This window comes from Dermochelys coriacea, chromosome 2 (genome assembly GCF_009764565.3).
Source record: "Dermochelys coriacea isolate rDerCor1 chromosome 2, rDerCor1.pri.v4, whole genome shotgun sequence".
Taxonomy (NCBI): domain Eukaryota; kingdom Metazoa; phylum Chordata; order Testudines; family Dermochelyidae; genus Dermochelys; species Dermochelys coriacea.
In genome coordinates, this window is record NC_050069.1 from 84,803,121 (window position 1) to 84,819,002 (window position 15,882).

Consider the following 15,882-nt stretch of genomic DNA (forward strand, 5'->3'; position numbering starts at 1 on the left):
TGAATGAATGAGATGTTCATCTTCGCACAACCTCCAGGTTTTTTTCCTTGCAGCAATGGGCTAAGAAATTCCTCTCAGTGATACCAATGAAAAATCCCAGTGAGTATTACGGTTTCAGAGTAGCAGCCGTGTTAGTCTGTATTTGCAAAAAGAAAAGGAGTACTTGTGGCACCTTAGAGACTAGATGTAAAGACGACAAAATGGTTGTAGTCATACATGGAAGTGCATAATGGAATGTAGCGAGGAAGTAGAAAGAGCGAGAAAGGCCTTGAGGAGTGTAAGAAAACCAGAACTGGAGGCACGTAGAGAGAGAAGCCTGAAAGTATAGGGTTAGGAAGAGTGAGAGACATTTAGGTGAGGGTCGCCTTGTTTGCTTATTTCCATTCAGAGGTTTCATGAAGGAGCAAAGAAATTGCCATAGGTCAGTTCAGACGCCTTATAGAGATAGACTCAAGGAGCTCTATTTATTTAGCTTAACAAAGACAAGGCTAAGGGGTGACTTGATCACAGTTTATAAGCCCCTCTATGGGAAACAAATATTTGATAATGAGCTCTTCAGTCTAGCAGACAAAAGTATAACAAGATCTGATGGCTGGAAGTTGAAGCTAGACAAATTCAGGCTAGAAGTAAGATATATAATATAAAACTGTGAGGGCAATGAACCATTGGAACAACTTCCCAAGTTTGTGAATTGGGTGTTTTTTTTAAAAGAGATGCTGTAGTTCAAAAGGAAACATTTTTGGGGGAGTTCTATGGCCTGAGTTATACAGGAGGTCAGACTGGATGATCACAACGGTTTCTTCTGGCCTTGGAATCCATGAATCAAAGTCCAGCTGGTAGGCTGTCTCTGACATCAAGCAGCATCAGATTCTTCAAATGAGTATGCAAGATCCTGGAAAAGACAGTTATGCAATAACATGCCTAATGTGGAAGCTTCTTCTGAGTCCCAGGCAGTGAGTGGCTGGCTTAACACGGAGGACTGATAGCCCACGTAAGAGCCAGATCCTCAGCTGCTGTAAATTGATCTATGCCAACTTAACCTGCTAAGGGTCTGGCTCTGTTTTTATCCAGCCAATGTAACTGGGGATACTCTTATCCCTACAAGTATCTAATCATCATTGAATCCTAGTAAGATTTTGTTTCAATATCTTGTAGCAATGAGTTCCATGGGTTACTTATAAGTTGTGCAAAAATGTGTTTTGTTGTAAATATGTTGAATTTATTACATTCCCTCTTGTTATTGTATTATACTAAAGGATAAATGGGAGCACCTTTTGTTTATATTCATAGTTCAATATACCAACATCGTGTTTTCTCTTATGAAATCTTCTCTCTAACCAGTTCTGATCATTTTAATTTTTCCCATACAAAAGTCCTTCCAAGCCTCTAAACTGTGTTTGCTGCCTTGCTCTGTCCCTTTCCTATTTCTGCTATTTCCTTTTTGAGATGATATGAACAAAGCACAGAATCAAAGGGAGGGGGAACCATCAGTGTATATAGTAGTCCCATTGTAATATTTTCAGCATTATTTTTCCCTTTTCGTAATACAGCCAAGCTTTTAACTGGCTTTTTTTCCCTAACCAATACTGCACAGCAAGCAGATGTTTGCATTGATCTGTCAGGAATGATGCCTGTATTATTTTGTGGTGATAGCTGAATTGAATAACAATATGTATGACAGGTTTCAGAGTAGCAGCTGTGTTAGTCTGTGTCCGTAAAAAGAAAAAGGAGTACTTGTAGCACCTTAGAGACTAACAAATTTATTAGAGCATAAGCTTTATGTATAAGAAGATCAAACTGTTCTTTTCAATGTGCATTACTTTGTACTCATATAATTTTCTCAGGGAAAACATTGTTTAGCATTGTTTGATTCTTTGGAATTTCCTCAGTCTTCAAAATATTTTTTAGAATTGGCTTAAACACTGATGAATAAGCAATTTTTCAGGTTTGGCACTACCCTGTCTACCCCCGCTTCCAGATCATTAAGAACAATATTCATTATACTTTTGAGCTCCTCAGATAAAAAGTATTAATACATTAAGTGACACCATTCCTGGACCCTCCTTTACATAAGATGAACTCTAGGGATGGATTCTGGTACTTGTGTGGAGCTTTACTGAAGTGCTTGGCTCTCCAAATTAATATGCTTCCATATTGAAAACTGGTAAGTTACTTATACATTTTTTTTAAATCTCCACAAATGTGTAATCTAATGTCAAAGCTTTATAGCAGTTTGAAAGAGAAACTTCAAAGTCTGTCTAATGTAGACTATGCCAAACATACAATGAATCATGTTAACAGAAGTTTAATTCTGCAATAATCTCATAACTGAAAATAAAATAAATCCATTCTCCTCTCTATCTCTTTCTAATACTTGGAGCTCTTGCTTGGATTCCTGTTTGAAAGTAAAACACTATGACAGATATGGTACATACCTTTGTATCCCAGAATGGCTACTGTTATTGTTAGCAAGGCACACAAAATATATAGTAATATGATGGAGAACTTCAGTGTCCAGTTATTTTTACATTTGGTACATTGAGTCCCTTCCTGAATACCTGCAAAAGAAGATGGGACTTTAAAATCAGGTCAAAGAGTAAGCTTTTATTGTGGTTTCTTTGTCTAAATCACATATACAGATAATAATTGTACACATACTTGTCTACACTGCAAGTGATGGCTAACATTCCATGGACTCTGGGCTCACTATAGCCTTACTTTAGTGATATGCTCCTTTTAAGGTTTCAGATGAGTAATAACTGGATTAAATTTAACTGGAAAACCAAATGTGGCTTTATTTGAAAAAACAAAAACAAAAAAAAGCACTATTATCATGAGTCTGATAGTGAGACTAGGTTGCAATTAAGCCAAAAATTTATGGCAATATTCTCTGTCTAGATCCTGATGGTAATAATTCAGTTTTAACATTCAACTTCCCTGCACTGTGAGCAGTGGGTGACATTCACACACAGACAAAAGTAGAACTGAAATTAAGTACTACTCTGAATGTCTGAAAGGAGACTTTTGCACTATTTTGCAACTTTTATATTGACACATGGACTTAGAAGAAAAATATTAGCACTTCATTTTATTTTCACTGTGTAAAATAAGGTTAATGAGATTTAGGGCTTGTCTATAGCAGCATAGTTAAACTGGTATATCTCCCTTTGTGGACACCAGCAGGAGTTATATCAGTATAATTATGCTACTCATATCATTTCCCCACATAAGTGAGTTCTAAAAAAGAGAGAATAGGGAAAGGAACCTCCAGTTATGAGAGGAAAATGAACCATTAATATTTGGTATTTGAGCTTTTTACAGAAGATATGGATGTCGGCCTGTTGTGAGACTCTTCTGTCAATGATCACAGGTTATAGCACATATATAAGCATTGAAAGCTTTCATTAGATTATAAATAATTGCAGGGGAAACAGGGACATATAAAAACATTAGAATGTGAAGACCATGTTGGAATGAATGGACCAGGTTGAGCCCTCATTAGGCAAGCATGAATATAGCCCCCTGCATCTATTAAATGAACTTCCTTGACCTTTTAGCCTATTACTAATGGAATCACAAAGGAAAGCGCTTTAGTAGGTTGTGTGTACCAAATTACTGATCTAATGAAAATTTGCTCAGAAACTTTTTATGAGTAAATAATATTTCCCATGGGGATCAACCCACCAGCTGATTTTACTTTTCTCCAACTTGTGACCTTCTGCACAGTGCAATTCTTCAGGGAAATGCACAGGCAGCTTCAGCTGTGTTTATTGAGGACTGATGACAGAAATAGCAAGTTAAGTCAACTCTTGTTATCTCAAAGAGTAACAGGTTCTCGTGGTTTTCTTAAACCTAAAGTGCTTTAAAAAGGGATTTTCGTACAGAGGCAAATTCAAGAAGAGAGATTTATACATAAAGTAAGTTTATTTGATGAGTTATTTTCTCAGTCCCCTTTGCTAGTGTTATTTCATTTATCAGGCTTGGATAACACTAAAATGAACACTTCAAAGGTCAGCTCCTTCTTATACATTATGATTGTGTGGTGAAGTCACATCATAATCACGTTGTTGTGACATCACATTTTGTTACAACGGTATCGATGGGATGTCATGGATTCAAAATTATGAAGTCACTGTAGGACATAGAAGAGAAGCTCAGTTGGGAAAGAGCAATTCCTTTTTCAGATAGAGATACAAACCTCTCAGTAAGTTGATAATGTGGCAAAAAACGGTGGGAAAACAAGTTAATGCATTTATGTTCTAAATCTAGGTTTGTTAGCATAAGCCATTTGGCCAGAAGCTCCAGAGGGAAAAGGGCTCTCTGCTCCCCTTATTGGTGAAAAGAGAGCTTCATTTGCATAGGCTATCTACCCACAATCCTGCTGGTGACACTTGGGGAGTCACCATAACTAGACATGAACTTGGATTTTGGGGGCAGTGGGCTCCCAGAGCAGCTTGGAGAGGGGGAGAGGATTTTATCTTATGATAGAGAACTGGTTTCCAAGCAGCTAAGACTCTACTCAAGGGTTTTAAGTGTGGTTGGCTCCCCTTCCTGGCTTTTACAGGGTTTGAAGTATTTGTGAGAGGGAGTTGTTCTGCCTGTTAACAGTCCCTAGAGAGAGAACACAGTTTTCCGGTAGGAGGCTTGGGCCTGTTTACTTATTTGTTAAGAAGATCCCCAAATATATTGAACACAGATCTTCTTGCTGTCATTAACGGCTTGGAGGGAGAGTTACTTTAGGTGCAGTGGAGTGCATGGTGGTTTCAGACAAGTTTGAAAACAAGGTCCCTCCTCTGAGAGGTATATAATTTAGGACCTAATTTTGTAAGTTTCTGTACATGCTGTCCCATGCTGTAATTAGGCATGGAAATTAATGGGAGTTCAGGGCACTCAGCACATCACAGGATTGGCCTCTACCTTATACAGGTAACAGAAATTAAAGTTAATGAGAGCAGGATCAAGCCATAATAAGAAAGGGCAACAGACCACAGAGGTAAAGCACAGAGAAGGAGGCAGAAAAAAAATGCATGTTTGGTATCAGCTGCATGTTGGAAATTTGTTTGTATTAGAGTCTCACATTAAAGTTACTCATTTTCAGCTTATGATCTGTTTGCTGACACTGTACTTAATTTGATTCCCTGTGCAATGTAACAGGCTGCAACTCTCACTGATGCCCCTGAATTTAATACTGTTCATCACCTAGCACCATATATGTACTAATATTTCACAAGCCACCTGCTTCCTTCTCTTGGTTTTCTCTCCCTATGTATGGTCCAATTAAACAACACTTGTGCTTTATGGATTTTTCAGTCTCAGTGTATTTCAAATGGACATAAAAATGGCACCTGAACGTGAGACAGACTCTTCATTTTTTTAACAATCCATTACTGTCAGTATTGAGATAACACACACACACACACACACACTACAGCAGCCACAATTTAAAAATTATATTGTAATCTAATCTACCCCAAGATCTAACCTGCACAAGTGCTGGAGCAGAAAATCAGGTAGTTGTAAGTGGGTCTCTCCTCCCCCCACAACTTTGGAGACTCTATTACAAATAGCTATATCAATTTAACCTCTTCTGGGCTGTGGTATTTGTCTTGTGTCAGGAATACATGGATATTCATTTTGTTCCTGACAGTGGCTGGCCTTCTGATTAACTAATTAAATAGAGAGGACTACTAAAGATGATGAAAACCTGGATCTGTCTCAAATGAAATAATAGGTATTGAACTATTTCCAATATCTGTGGCGGAGCTTGAACAGTTTAGGTTCACTTTGCTTAAGGTCCACCCAAAGTTGGTTGATCTGGTACATAAGAGGCGCTTGGTATGCATTGTGAACATGGTCTCATTAAGGTTGTCTTGTGGTTTGTTAAGGTCCTTTTCTTTATAAAGGAAACAGCCATATTAGTCTGTCAGACTAACAAGAGGCAACATGGGGAAGGATTTAGAGTGAGTGTAGGGTATATGTAAAAAACTGCAACATAAAGTAGGTACTTTCTCTCAACCTTTATCATGAGAGCACAGAGTCATGGCTTGAAGTCCATATTCGATCTTTAACCAGGAAAAACTTCCACTCGAGTTAATAGCATTTTGGCTATTTGGAGCCTGAGTATAAAGACTACGAGATTTGACTTATAATGAATCACTGTTATCTGGCTAGGTTTGTAACATCTCATTTGGAGATCTTTAAATTAACTCAGTGGAACCAGTGTACAACATTTTGCTACAAAGGGAACATATGTAAATCACACAGAACTGGGCTTAGCTTGAATCAGATCTTGTTGTTCCCAACACAACGTACTCCACTATGCATTCTCTACACATGGTTTTAATGATGATCTGCTCCCAGACATTTGTCACTAGCTTTGCATACCAAAAAGTCAGGGTCACTTCCGGATGATGAGCATTGCTCACTGCTGACTTTATCAACATTTAATAAATATCAGATGTGACATGCTGTGCCTTGACACACTTTTCTTTTTCCCAACTTATTTTAATACGAGCTTTGTTTTTTATATCTCACTGTTGGGAAGACATCTGGCCAAACAGACAGCAAATCAGTACAAAGGGATCCTGCTGGCTCACATGTTTTGGGTACCCCCATCTCTGTGAACCAAGATCGTCACAATAAACATGCAAGAGAGACATCCCCCTGTTACCAGCCTTTGTAGTATTTATTTTTATAGCATTACATTCTAGTGACTGAGAACTTTGTTTTCCCGCAGGGGGTATCCATTTGCAGACTCCTTTTGTGCTACAGATAAGGCACTTTTTTTTTTTAATTACAGAAAGCTAAACACATATTCCCTTTGCCAGTCCACAAATACCTTATCAAAAGTCAGAAGCCTCAAACATATTCTGTTTCAAGGACCACAGTTTTGAATGTTTGAGTATAACATGTATACTGTACAGATTTTCCTGCCAAATACTTCTTTTGAAATATTTTCCATTGAGCTCTCTTCTTGGCTCTTGCTTCAGAAACTTAGGTGGCCTCATAAAATCTGTACTATAATGTTGAGTTGTGATGAAAACCCAAAATTCCCTACATAACCATGACAAAAAAGCGTTGGTAAGATAACCGAAATATTTGAAGAATGTAGTGCAGGAAGCCAAAATCAATGCACTATTTAGGAAAATTCCTTTCCAGTGTGAATCAATATTGATACATTTCAGAGTAGCAGCCGTGTTAGTCTGTATTCACAAAAAGAAAAGGAGTACTTGTGGCACCTTAGAGACTAACAAATTTATTAGAGCATAAGCTTTTGTGAGCTACAGCATCCGATGCATCCGATGAAGTGAGCTGTAGCTCACGAAAGCTTATGCTCAAATAAATTTGTTAGTCTCTAAGGTGCCACAAGTACTCCTTTTCTTTTTTGCGAATACAGACTAACACGGCTGCTACTCTGAAACCTAAGTAACTAAAATCAGGGAACCAAGTTTGAAAATTTTAGCTGGTGTACTTGACAAGTAAAATCATGATGCTTTAGCTTTAATGACTTGATAAAATCTTGATAAATACCTTTAAGCATTAGGAAGGTGGTCTAACATCAACAGGGCATAAAGAGGCAATTTTCAGACTTTGGGTCTTACATTTAGGCATCCAGATATGCATTTGGGTGTTTGTATTGACATCTGAAGACATCTAAAATAAGTATCTGACTGCCTGAGTGACAATTTGAGCACTAAAGGAGAAAGATTAAGTGCTCAGACATGTAAACTGGGCTCAAAATATTTAATATTTGGATCTGCTAGAGTATTAAGGGAACAAAAGGCATATTGCATTAGTATGTTCTATGCTCAGCTTACCAATGTTAACCTTCAATAAAGCTTGGAGATCGTAGAATCCAGCCAACCACAAAGTTTTAGCTGAGATTTGCAACTTTTTCCTTCATGTGGTTTTTACAGGTTATTAACCTACTGCTTCATGGTATGAATCCATATAATCCCAAGTGACTGGTTAGGTTATAAATAGCAAAACTGATGATTCAGATAAATTCTGATAGTTAACATACCTTAGAAAGCAAAAAGTCCATAAAACATTTAAATCACTGATTTTCTAAAGTTTACAAATTAAAAAAATAGGCTGATTTTTGTTGATTTTTTCAGGAACATCCACTTTGTTATTTTAGAAGTTGATTCTTCATCATAAAGGCTACAGTGGGCATTGAGGGTGCTCAGCAATCAGAGGATAAGGCCCTTAAACTATGGTTATTAAGTACTCTAATTTAGAGCCAGATTCTGCCACCCTTACTCAAGCTGAGTAGTACCTTACTCCACAATTCTCCCCTTTGATTCCATAGGTCTCCTCAGAGAGTAAGATACTGCTCAGAAAGAATAAGGTTGGCAAAATCTGGTTGTCCCTTAGTTTATATATTAAACACACAAAACCTATTGTTAAAGGAACATATGGTAGCAAAGTCAAACACTCAAAAGTTAGGTAATGCCAGAATTAAAGTTGCCTGTACAATGCATTCCCAGCCTCCTCACCCAACAAATCCCAGCTTCCATTCTCACCCCTCGCTCCTGGTCCTGGTCTCCTTGCCTGCTGGTCCCCGTCTCTCTCTCTGCACCTGCCTCTAATGCTGGTCTCACAAGATTCCTTCTCCCAGTCTATTTCTTTCACTCTCCACTAGTCTGGCCTTTGAATCAGATAGATTCCTGCTCCATGCTGCCTAGGTGTCAGCAAGGAGGTCATTGAGAGCACAAGTGAGATGGACTCCCTGCTTTCAGTTCCTGTGCCCAGCCCCGCACCAACCCTGAATAGTTTGGAGCAGCTGTTACAGGGAAAGTCCAGCTTCACACCTCTAGCTCTGGGCTGGGGCATGCTCAGTTGCTGTGTGAGGATGATGCATACACAGTCTGGTCAGAACTAGGGGCTGTGAGAGTCTTGAGCATGCTCAGTGAGGACAATCTTTGGAGATTTTAGCAGTTAAAATAGAAGTCTCTATTGAGCATGTTCAGACTCTGATTTTTCAAATTCGTATTAAATGGCCAGATTTTCATGGTGATAGTAAAAAGCACATCCCTGACACAAAGGCCACCCTGCTGTCAAATTTTGAATTCTTGCTCCAAAGCATGGAAAAAGACACCAGAATGTTTTAACATGTACAAGACAATGTATTTTCCCCTAGCCTTGTTCTTAGAAATAGCAGAACCATTTTGCCTGAAGTTTTCCAAATATATTCAGCCAGGAGAAGACACCTGGCATGGAAAATTTCAGCCCAAATGGTTAAAGTTTGGCAAAATTATAAGTAACTGAAAATAAGGTTTTATAATGGGAAGCATTAGACAACCCTAATAATAGGCAGCACTATCTGTCTCGCCTATCACACTACTGAAGTTACATGAGAATCTCAGGTTTCTTTAAAAAAAAAAAAGTTTCTAGCTGCACTGGTTACAGAGAAAAGCTTTAAAATGTGAATTACAAAAGCTCAAAACCAGAAGGCAAATAAAAGAACTCAGCATTTATTATTGTTTTAAATGTAATGATTTTTAAACCAATCTTATGATTGGGGGTGCTGAACCCTCATTTTTTAATACTTGGGGTTGGCAATACTGGAGATGTTTAATATCTTCAACTTCCATTGAGGTTAATGGGAATTGAAGGCATTTAGCACTGCTCATGAACCACTAAGGCTGTCAAAGGCATCCAACAGAATCCCAATTGGATTTGGGAGCCAAACTCACTTAGACTATGTCTACACTTACCAGGAATCGATGCTGCTTCGATCGATGCAACGGGAGTCGATTTATCGGGTCTAGTGAAGACCCGCTAAATCAACCGCAGAGAGCTCTCCAGTCAACTCCGGTACTCCACCGGAACGAGAGAATTAAGGTAAGTCAATGGGAAAGTGTCTCCCGTCGATGCAGAGCAGTGTAAGACACCGGAGTAAGTCAACCTAAGCTACATCACTCCAGCTACGTGAACAACTTAGGTTGACTTACTGCAGTAGTGTAGACAAGGCCTTAGACAAGTGGTTCCCAAACTTGTTCTGCTTGCGCTGCTTCCAGCAGCTCCCATTGGCCTGGAGCACTGAACCGTGGCCATGGGAGCCGCGATCGGCTGAACCTGCGGATGCGTCAGGTAAACAAACCGGCCCCGCCCACCAGGGGCTTTCCCTGCACAAGTGGCGGAAGAAGTTTGGGAACCACTGCTTTAGACACCTTTGAAAATCCCAGCCTCAGTGTTTTGCTGGATCAGGCTCTAAATTCTGCACATGCGAAAAGTAGGGAAAATTCTTCACTGCAAGATCTATTCTGTCACATGTTGTGGTCCCTTTCCATGAATCCATTATCTCACTTCTGACCTAATAAAGGATCCCAAAGGGATGGCTTTATTTTCTATGGAAAGCTCCCAGCATCAGAAATACTTTATTATGTGCAGTATATACAATCCCTTTCATTAAAGGAGGGAAGAGCCCTTATGATTCAGCTTGACCGTCATCTCGCACTTACTTATATAACCCAGCCAGCATTTTGGTTTTGGCTTTGTACTTGTTCATTGTAGAATACAGAATGAATTGTCAAGGTTCCTAATTATACACCTCAACAACCATAACCATTTAATTATATAGTATTACCAAACAATGTCCTGCAGTGATTAAACATTCAATATCTTAATTAAAAGGGTACAGAAAAGGCCCAGCCAAAACACAGGCAAACCACTGAGTGTCTGAATGGTTTGTTACACAAATATTCTGAGGAGAGCTGTAGGATTGTCGTGGTAAATTTTGAGGAAAATCATTATAGTGCAATGTTAAGCCATAGAAATGTGGTAAGATTATTAAACTCCCAGGGGACATGAGATCTTTTAAAACAATGCATCCAGATCTAAGATCAATCCCTAGCAAACAAGCAGCAAATGAGGATACTTTGAAACAATAGTCTTCAGCGGGTGAGCTATCACTGCATTCAGTTAATGCAAGTCAAGCAGATGATCACTGAGTGCACTGCCCTGGAAGTAAGGAAATCCAATTAAACCGCTCAGAAGAAAGAAAAACTAGAAAGAATTTAAACTTGTGTATGAATTAAGGAAGTGTACACTGACTCACAAGACAGCCAAAACACCAAGTAGCATTCCAGCTAAACGTTTTTTTTCAAGCTGAGCCAGATGTGTGCACACACGCACACACGCAGAGGAGATTTAGGCCAAATAACTGCAGAAAATTCCGAACAGTAAAATTTATCAGATTGTGCAACAGTCTCCTTCGAGAAGAAGTGGAGCTCCATTGCTTGAGTAAATTAAAACTCAATGAACAAAAAACTGGAAAATATATAGAAGGGAGCTGTCCTTCAGAGGCAGGGCATTTAACCAGATGGCCTAATATGTCTTTCCTTTCCTTAAATCTGTTTAATTCTATGATGTTCAATTCTTAATCAAAGCAAGGAGCTTCATCTTGAGTGTTCCCAATGGAACGTAGTTGCTAATTAATGTCGTTATAATTTGAAGACCAATCAATGCATCTGATCTTTGTCCTCTAATTTAACTTACCTTTTGTTTTTCCTTCAGTATAATGTATTAGGCTTAATTTATATCAGTCTGAATTTTTATACCATGGTATCAGAGTGATAGAGATTACAGTAATGGTATCTTTGTAGTTTTAAGGCCGAAGAAATAAGAAATGCATGCTGCACTGCTCTTGAGCTCCCTTTAAGAGGCCAGGTTAAAGAAGTACCATCGGGGTCTCAGGAGAAGCTTTAAGGGTTCTTGGTTATGATGTTGAGCACCAATGATATTTGCATGGAGGTGGGCCTTATTGGGGAAATAGTGACATTGCTTAAAGGGGCAGATGAAATTCCCAGGACCCTTTCAATCAACCTTTGCATTACTATTTCCAGACTTTTGAATGCTTTACTTGGTAGCCTAAATGTTCTTTTAACATAGATTTGAAAAAATGAAAGCATGTGCCACTATTTTGTAAAGCACAGAGGAACACTCTCTCTCTTGCCCAACATCTACACATGATGAGGCTAGGGCTCCTTCTTTCACACATATTGTCACAGGCCATATTCCATAAGCCATATATATTACAACTAAAATTTCATTCAACTTTCTTATGCATTCATGTGCAAATCCAAAGAATACTAGAAGACTAACTGTTCAGTAGAAATGTCTGTAAAATTTCTATGTATGCACATGTGCAGTGCTCATGAAATGCTAACAGGTGATTAGTTTTATGGTATAACAATACCCAGGGTGCATCCATGAACTATGTTTTTAAACTCTTATAACTCAGAAGAACCAAAATGAATTTTCACCAGACCAGTGTAAGACACATCTATGCTCTTGGGAAGATATTTCTGACAAAACACCAAGTTTCCATCACTTGCCACTGCCATGCTACAGCTGTCCAAATAAAGTCCCAAAATAGTTTATAGCAGAAAAACTGCATTGTCTCTTTTTTCCATGCTTGCAAACTGCAGAACCATCTTTACTGAAAATTTCAGATTGAACAAATGTGTGGCACATCCAGTTGAAAAAAATGAAATAAAGAAAATGATTGGGTATCCTTAACTATAGGCTTCACAATATATGGTAATGGAAAACTGACAATACAGAATTGGAGTAAGTAAATCATGAGTAACAGCTTCAAATTAATATATAGCCTTTATCTTGCTGCCACTGAAGTCAACAGCAAAATATCCATTGACTTCATTGAAAGTAGGATTATCCATAATGTACAAAATACTTTTTTTCCATATGAAAAGTTTAATGGAGGGCATTATTCAGGATTTTAAATGGAAGAGATGGAGGTTCTCCTGTTAATCTTGAATATATAACAGCAAAATATCTCTTACTTGGAATGAGACTAAATGAATAAAATTATGCACAAAAATAATGAGTTGAATGAAGAAGACCAATCTGAGATAACATGACCTTGTATAAGAACATGAATATGGAAAACACTTGGACTCCATAAATTACGCATCAATTTATGAGGCTATGGCTGTGGATGCGCATTGTCCAAAACCATTTCTGACTAGCCTTTGCCATGTTGTCACCAGTATGCTCCAGCTCCTAATAGTGCATGGTTGCATTTAATCACTGAATAGAAGAAGCTCTCTAGACACACTAGGTCAAATTAACCTTAGTGTGAGTGGTTACAAATCCACTGACTACAAATCCATTCCTAATCTCAACAAGCGTCATGCCCACCTACAGAAAGAAGTTCAGTTCAGCTTTAAATATTGTTCTACTGAAAAAAGACCTGGTATTAACTTCTTAGCTCTCTCAGTTTCCTGGCAGACACACTTCTTTAGTATCCAATTACCTTGCTATAAAGTAAGCTCAGCATGAGCTTCCCTCACCAGACCAGAGCCTGTTTCAGGCATTTTTGCCAAAGCACAAGGGCTCTGTAAGGGAAGGAAGCCACAGTTTTGGATTAATAGACTTCTCTCTGCCTAGCACTAGCACTCCATAAGTTTAGGAATTATGTGCAGTTGTGATTTTACCTCTTATTTTAAATTCCTTTATATTTTGGGAAGGTAATTTTCACGGCACTATATTTCATAAATTATTGTATGATGCTCCCAGCACACTGACAGAACAGGGACTAATAGATACATTTCTTGTTTTTTCTCTTAATTAAGTTTTAGAAATAGGCAAATGCTGCATTCTACCTTTCTTTGCAAACAGCTTATGAATCATGGAATTAAATCTGCTTGTCACATGTTAGAAACAAGAAAAAAAAGACATTTGATATGTGGAATGGTGTTCTGTGCAGTTTGTATTTACAGTCCAGGTAAGTAACCTATCAATAATAACATAAACCCTTTTGAAATAATATATTTACTATGTCCCTTATACCAGTATCTTCAATTTTGTATGTAAAGGAATAACTCTGTTAAGTAGATAAAAATCCTACTGCAAATAGTAAAATATATTAGTCAACCTGCAAACCTGTTAAATGTGTGCACATCTGCCCAGCAACAATTTGTCACATTTATACATATGGAAAATTCATTGAACAGACACCTAATTAAGCAGTAAACATATTACTGCAATAAAAATAAACCTTACTATAATATGTGCTGGCTGTTAAGTGTGTTAAAAGAACATATAACCCTTACTTGATAGCTTGTGAAAGCTTGAAAAAATATTAATTGTGGGCTTTTGAAATACCTTTTATCATCTGAAATGGCTAGGAAGAGAGAAATTGTATTTGTACTTTAGTAAAGAACATTACTGAAAATTTTGAAAAAAGGCAGTGTTACAGACAAGACAAAATCTTAACTCATGACTGGATGAAAGCAGTCATGTGATAAGTCTGAAAATTATGTGTGCTTACTTGGAGGTGAATACTACTTGGAGCAAAGCAAGCAGAAACAGGTCACTGCACTAAAAAACTTAGGATCCCAATTCTGATCTGACTTATATAAATATAGCCTCACTGGTTCTGACAGAGTTACCTCTGGTTTATATGAATGCAAGTGAGATCACAATCAAGTCTTCATTCTTCATATTTTTGTTTTAAAAAACTAATGCACAAGCACAGCAACCTATTTCTAAAACAAACTAAATTGCCTTCATGTCTTCAAAATTCAGAGGCATTGAGTCCCCATTATGCTTTCATGCTTAGCAAAATTTCAGTTGAAAAATAATTTTGGTTTATTAGGAGTGCAAAAATTGTCAAAAAATGTCTGGTTTCAGAGTAGCAGCTGTGTTAGTCTGTATTCGCAAAAAGAAAAGGAGTACTTGTGGCACCTTAGAGACTAACAAATAAATTTTTCTGTTTCCATGTAGTTCTATTTAACACAAAAAGTTTTTTGGCTGGTTGCTTGTATGTCAAATTTCAGCTCAGAGTGAATCTTTCCATGGCTGAGGTGTACACTCCTAAAAAGCAGGCTGGGAAATGCTGATAGACTATTAACTATAGCTAATGCCACACCATAACCATACCATGAATGGCACAGCTTTCAATGTGATGTTGAAGTGTTCACATGTGTTTCATAAAATATGTATTTTGTTAAACATATTTCACAACTCACTCCCTGTGACATGTGAGCATCTTATTCAAGCCTGTACAGGATGAAAATGTTTGAAGACCTTGGCAGAATACTTTCACAGCAGAGATTATTGTGTTTGACTACTTTGCATGCTTTTCTTGTTCTTTACTAATGGCTTGAAGTGCAAGAAAAGACAATTTCTTGTAAATTGGTTTAAATGCAGCATTGCTCATTTGAATAACTTTTGTCTTGCATACTCTTAACAAAAATATGTTGAAATTCTTTTCAAAGGTGGACAGAGTCAGCTCATATAACTGCTGCTGTGATAGTATTTTTAACTGACAAGACCCAAGGTGTAGTTTCTATAATTGTATAAAACCAAGTAATTAGGATGCAGAGTTGCACAATTAAAAGTAAAGGAGTACTTGTGGCACCTTAGAGACTAACAAATTTATTTGCCAATGCCTGAGATGAAAAGCAGCATCGCTTACCCCATAACCTCAGCCATGCAGAACACAGTGCCATCCACAGCCTCAGAAACAACTCTGACATCATAATCAAAAAGGCTGACAAAGGAGGTGCTGTCGTCATCATGAATAGGTCGGAGTATGAACAAGAGGCTACTAGGCAGCTCTCCAACACCACTTTCTACAAGCCATTACCCTCTGATCCCACTGAGAGTTACCAAAAGAAACTACAGCATTTGCTCAAGAAACTCCCTGAAAAAGCACAAGAACAAATCCGCACAGACACACCCCTAGAACCCCGACCTGGGGTATTCTATCTGTTACCCAAGATCCATAAATCTGGAAATCCTGGACGCCCCATCATCTCAGGCATTGGCACCCTGACAGCAGGATTGTCTGGCTATGTAGACTCCCTCCTCAGGCCCTTCGTTACCAGCACTCCCAGCTATCTTCGAGAC

At 38.1% G+C, this 15,882-nt stretch overlaps 1 protein-coding gene and 1 long non-coding RNA gene across 3 annotated transcripts in view; one reads left to right on the plus strand and one right to left on the minus strand.

The window, feature by feature from the left end:
* The window catches only part of LOC119850806, an 85,440-nt gene that overhangs the window by 61,778 nt on the left and 7,780 nt on the right, over window positions 1–15,882 (plus strand). The window contains exons 3-4 of one of the 2 annotated variants that reach the window (XR_006278898.1): window positions 2,020–2,164; window positions 13,602–13,753. This is a non-coding gene — a long non-coding RNA (uncharacterized LOC119850806). The remainder of the gene's footprint in view (window positions 1–2,019; window positions 2,165–13,601; window positions 13,754–15,882) is intronic. The other variant, XR_006278899.1, reaches the window with a different exon arrangement.
* COLEC12 (collectin subfamily member 12) overlaps window positions 1–15,882 on the minus strand; it is a 137,282-nt gene that overhangs the window by 25,597 nt on the left and 95,803 nt on the right. The window contains exon 3 of the mRNA XM_038389393.2: window positions 2,436–2,558. Within this exon, the coding sequence (XP_038245321.1) occupies window positions 2,436–2,558 (123 nt within the window). The remainder of the gene's footprint in view (window positions 1–2,435; window positions 2,559–15,882) is intronic.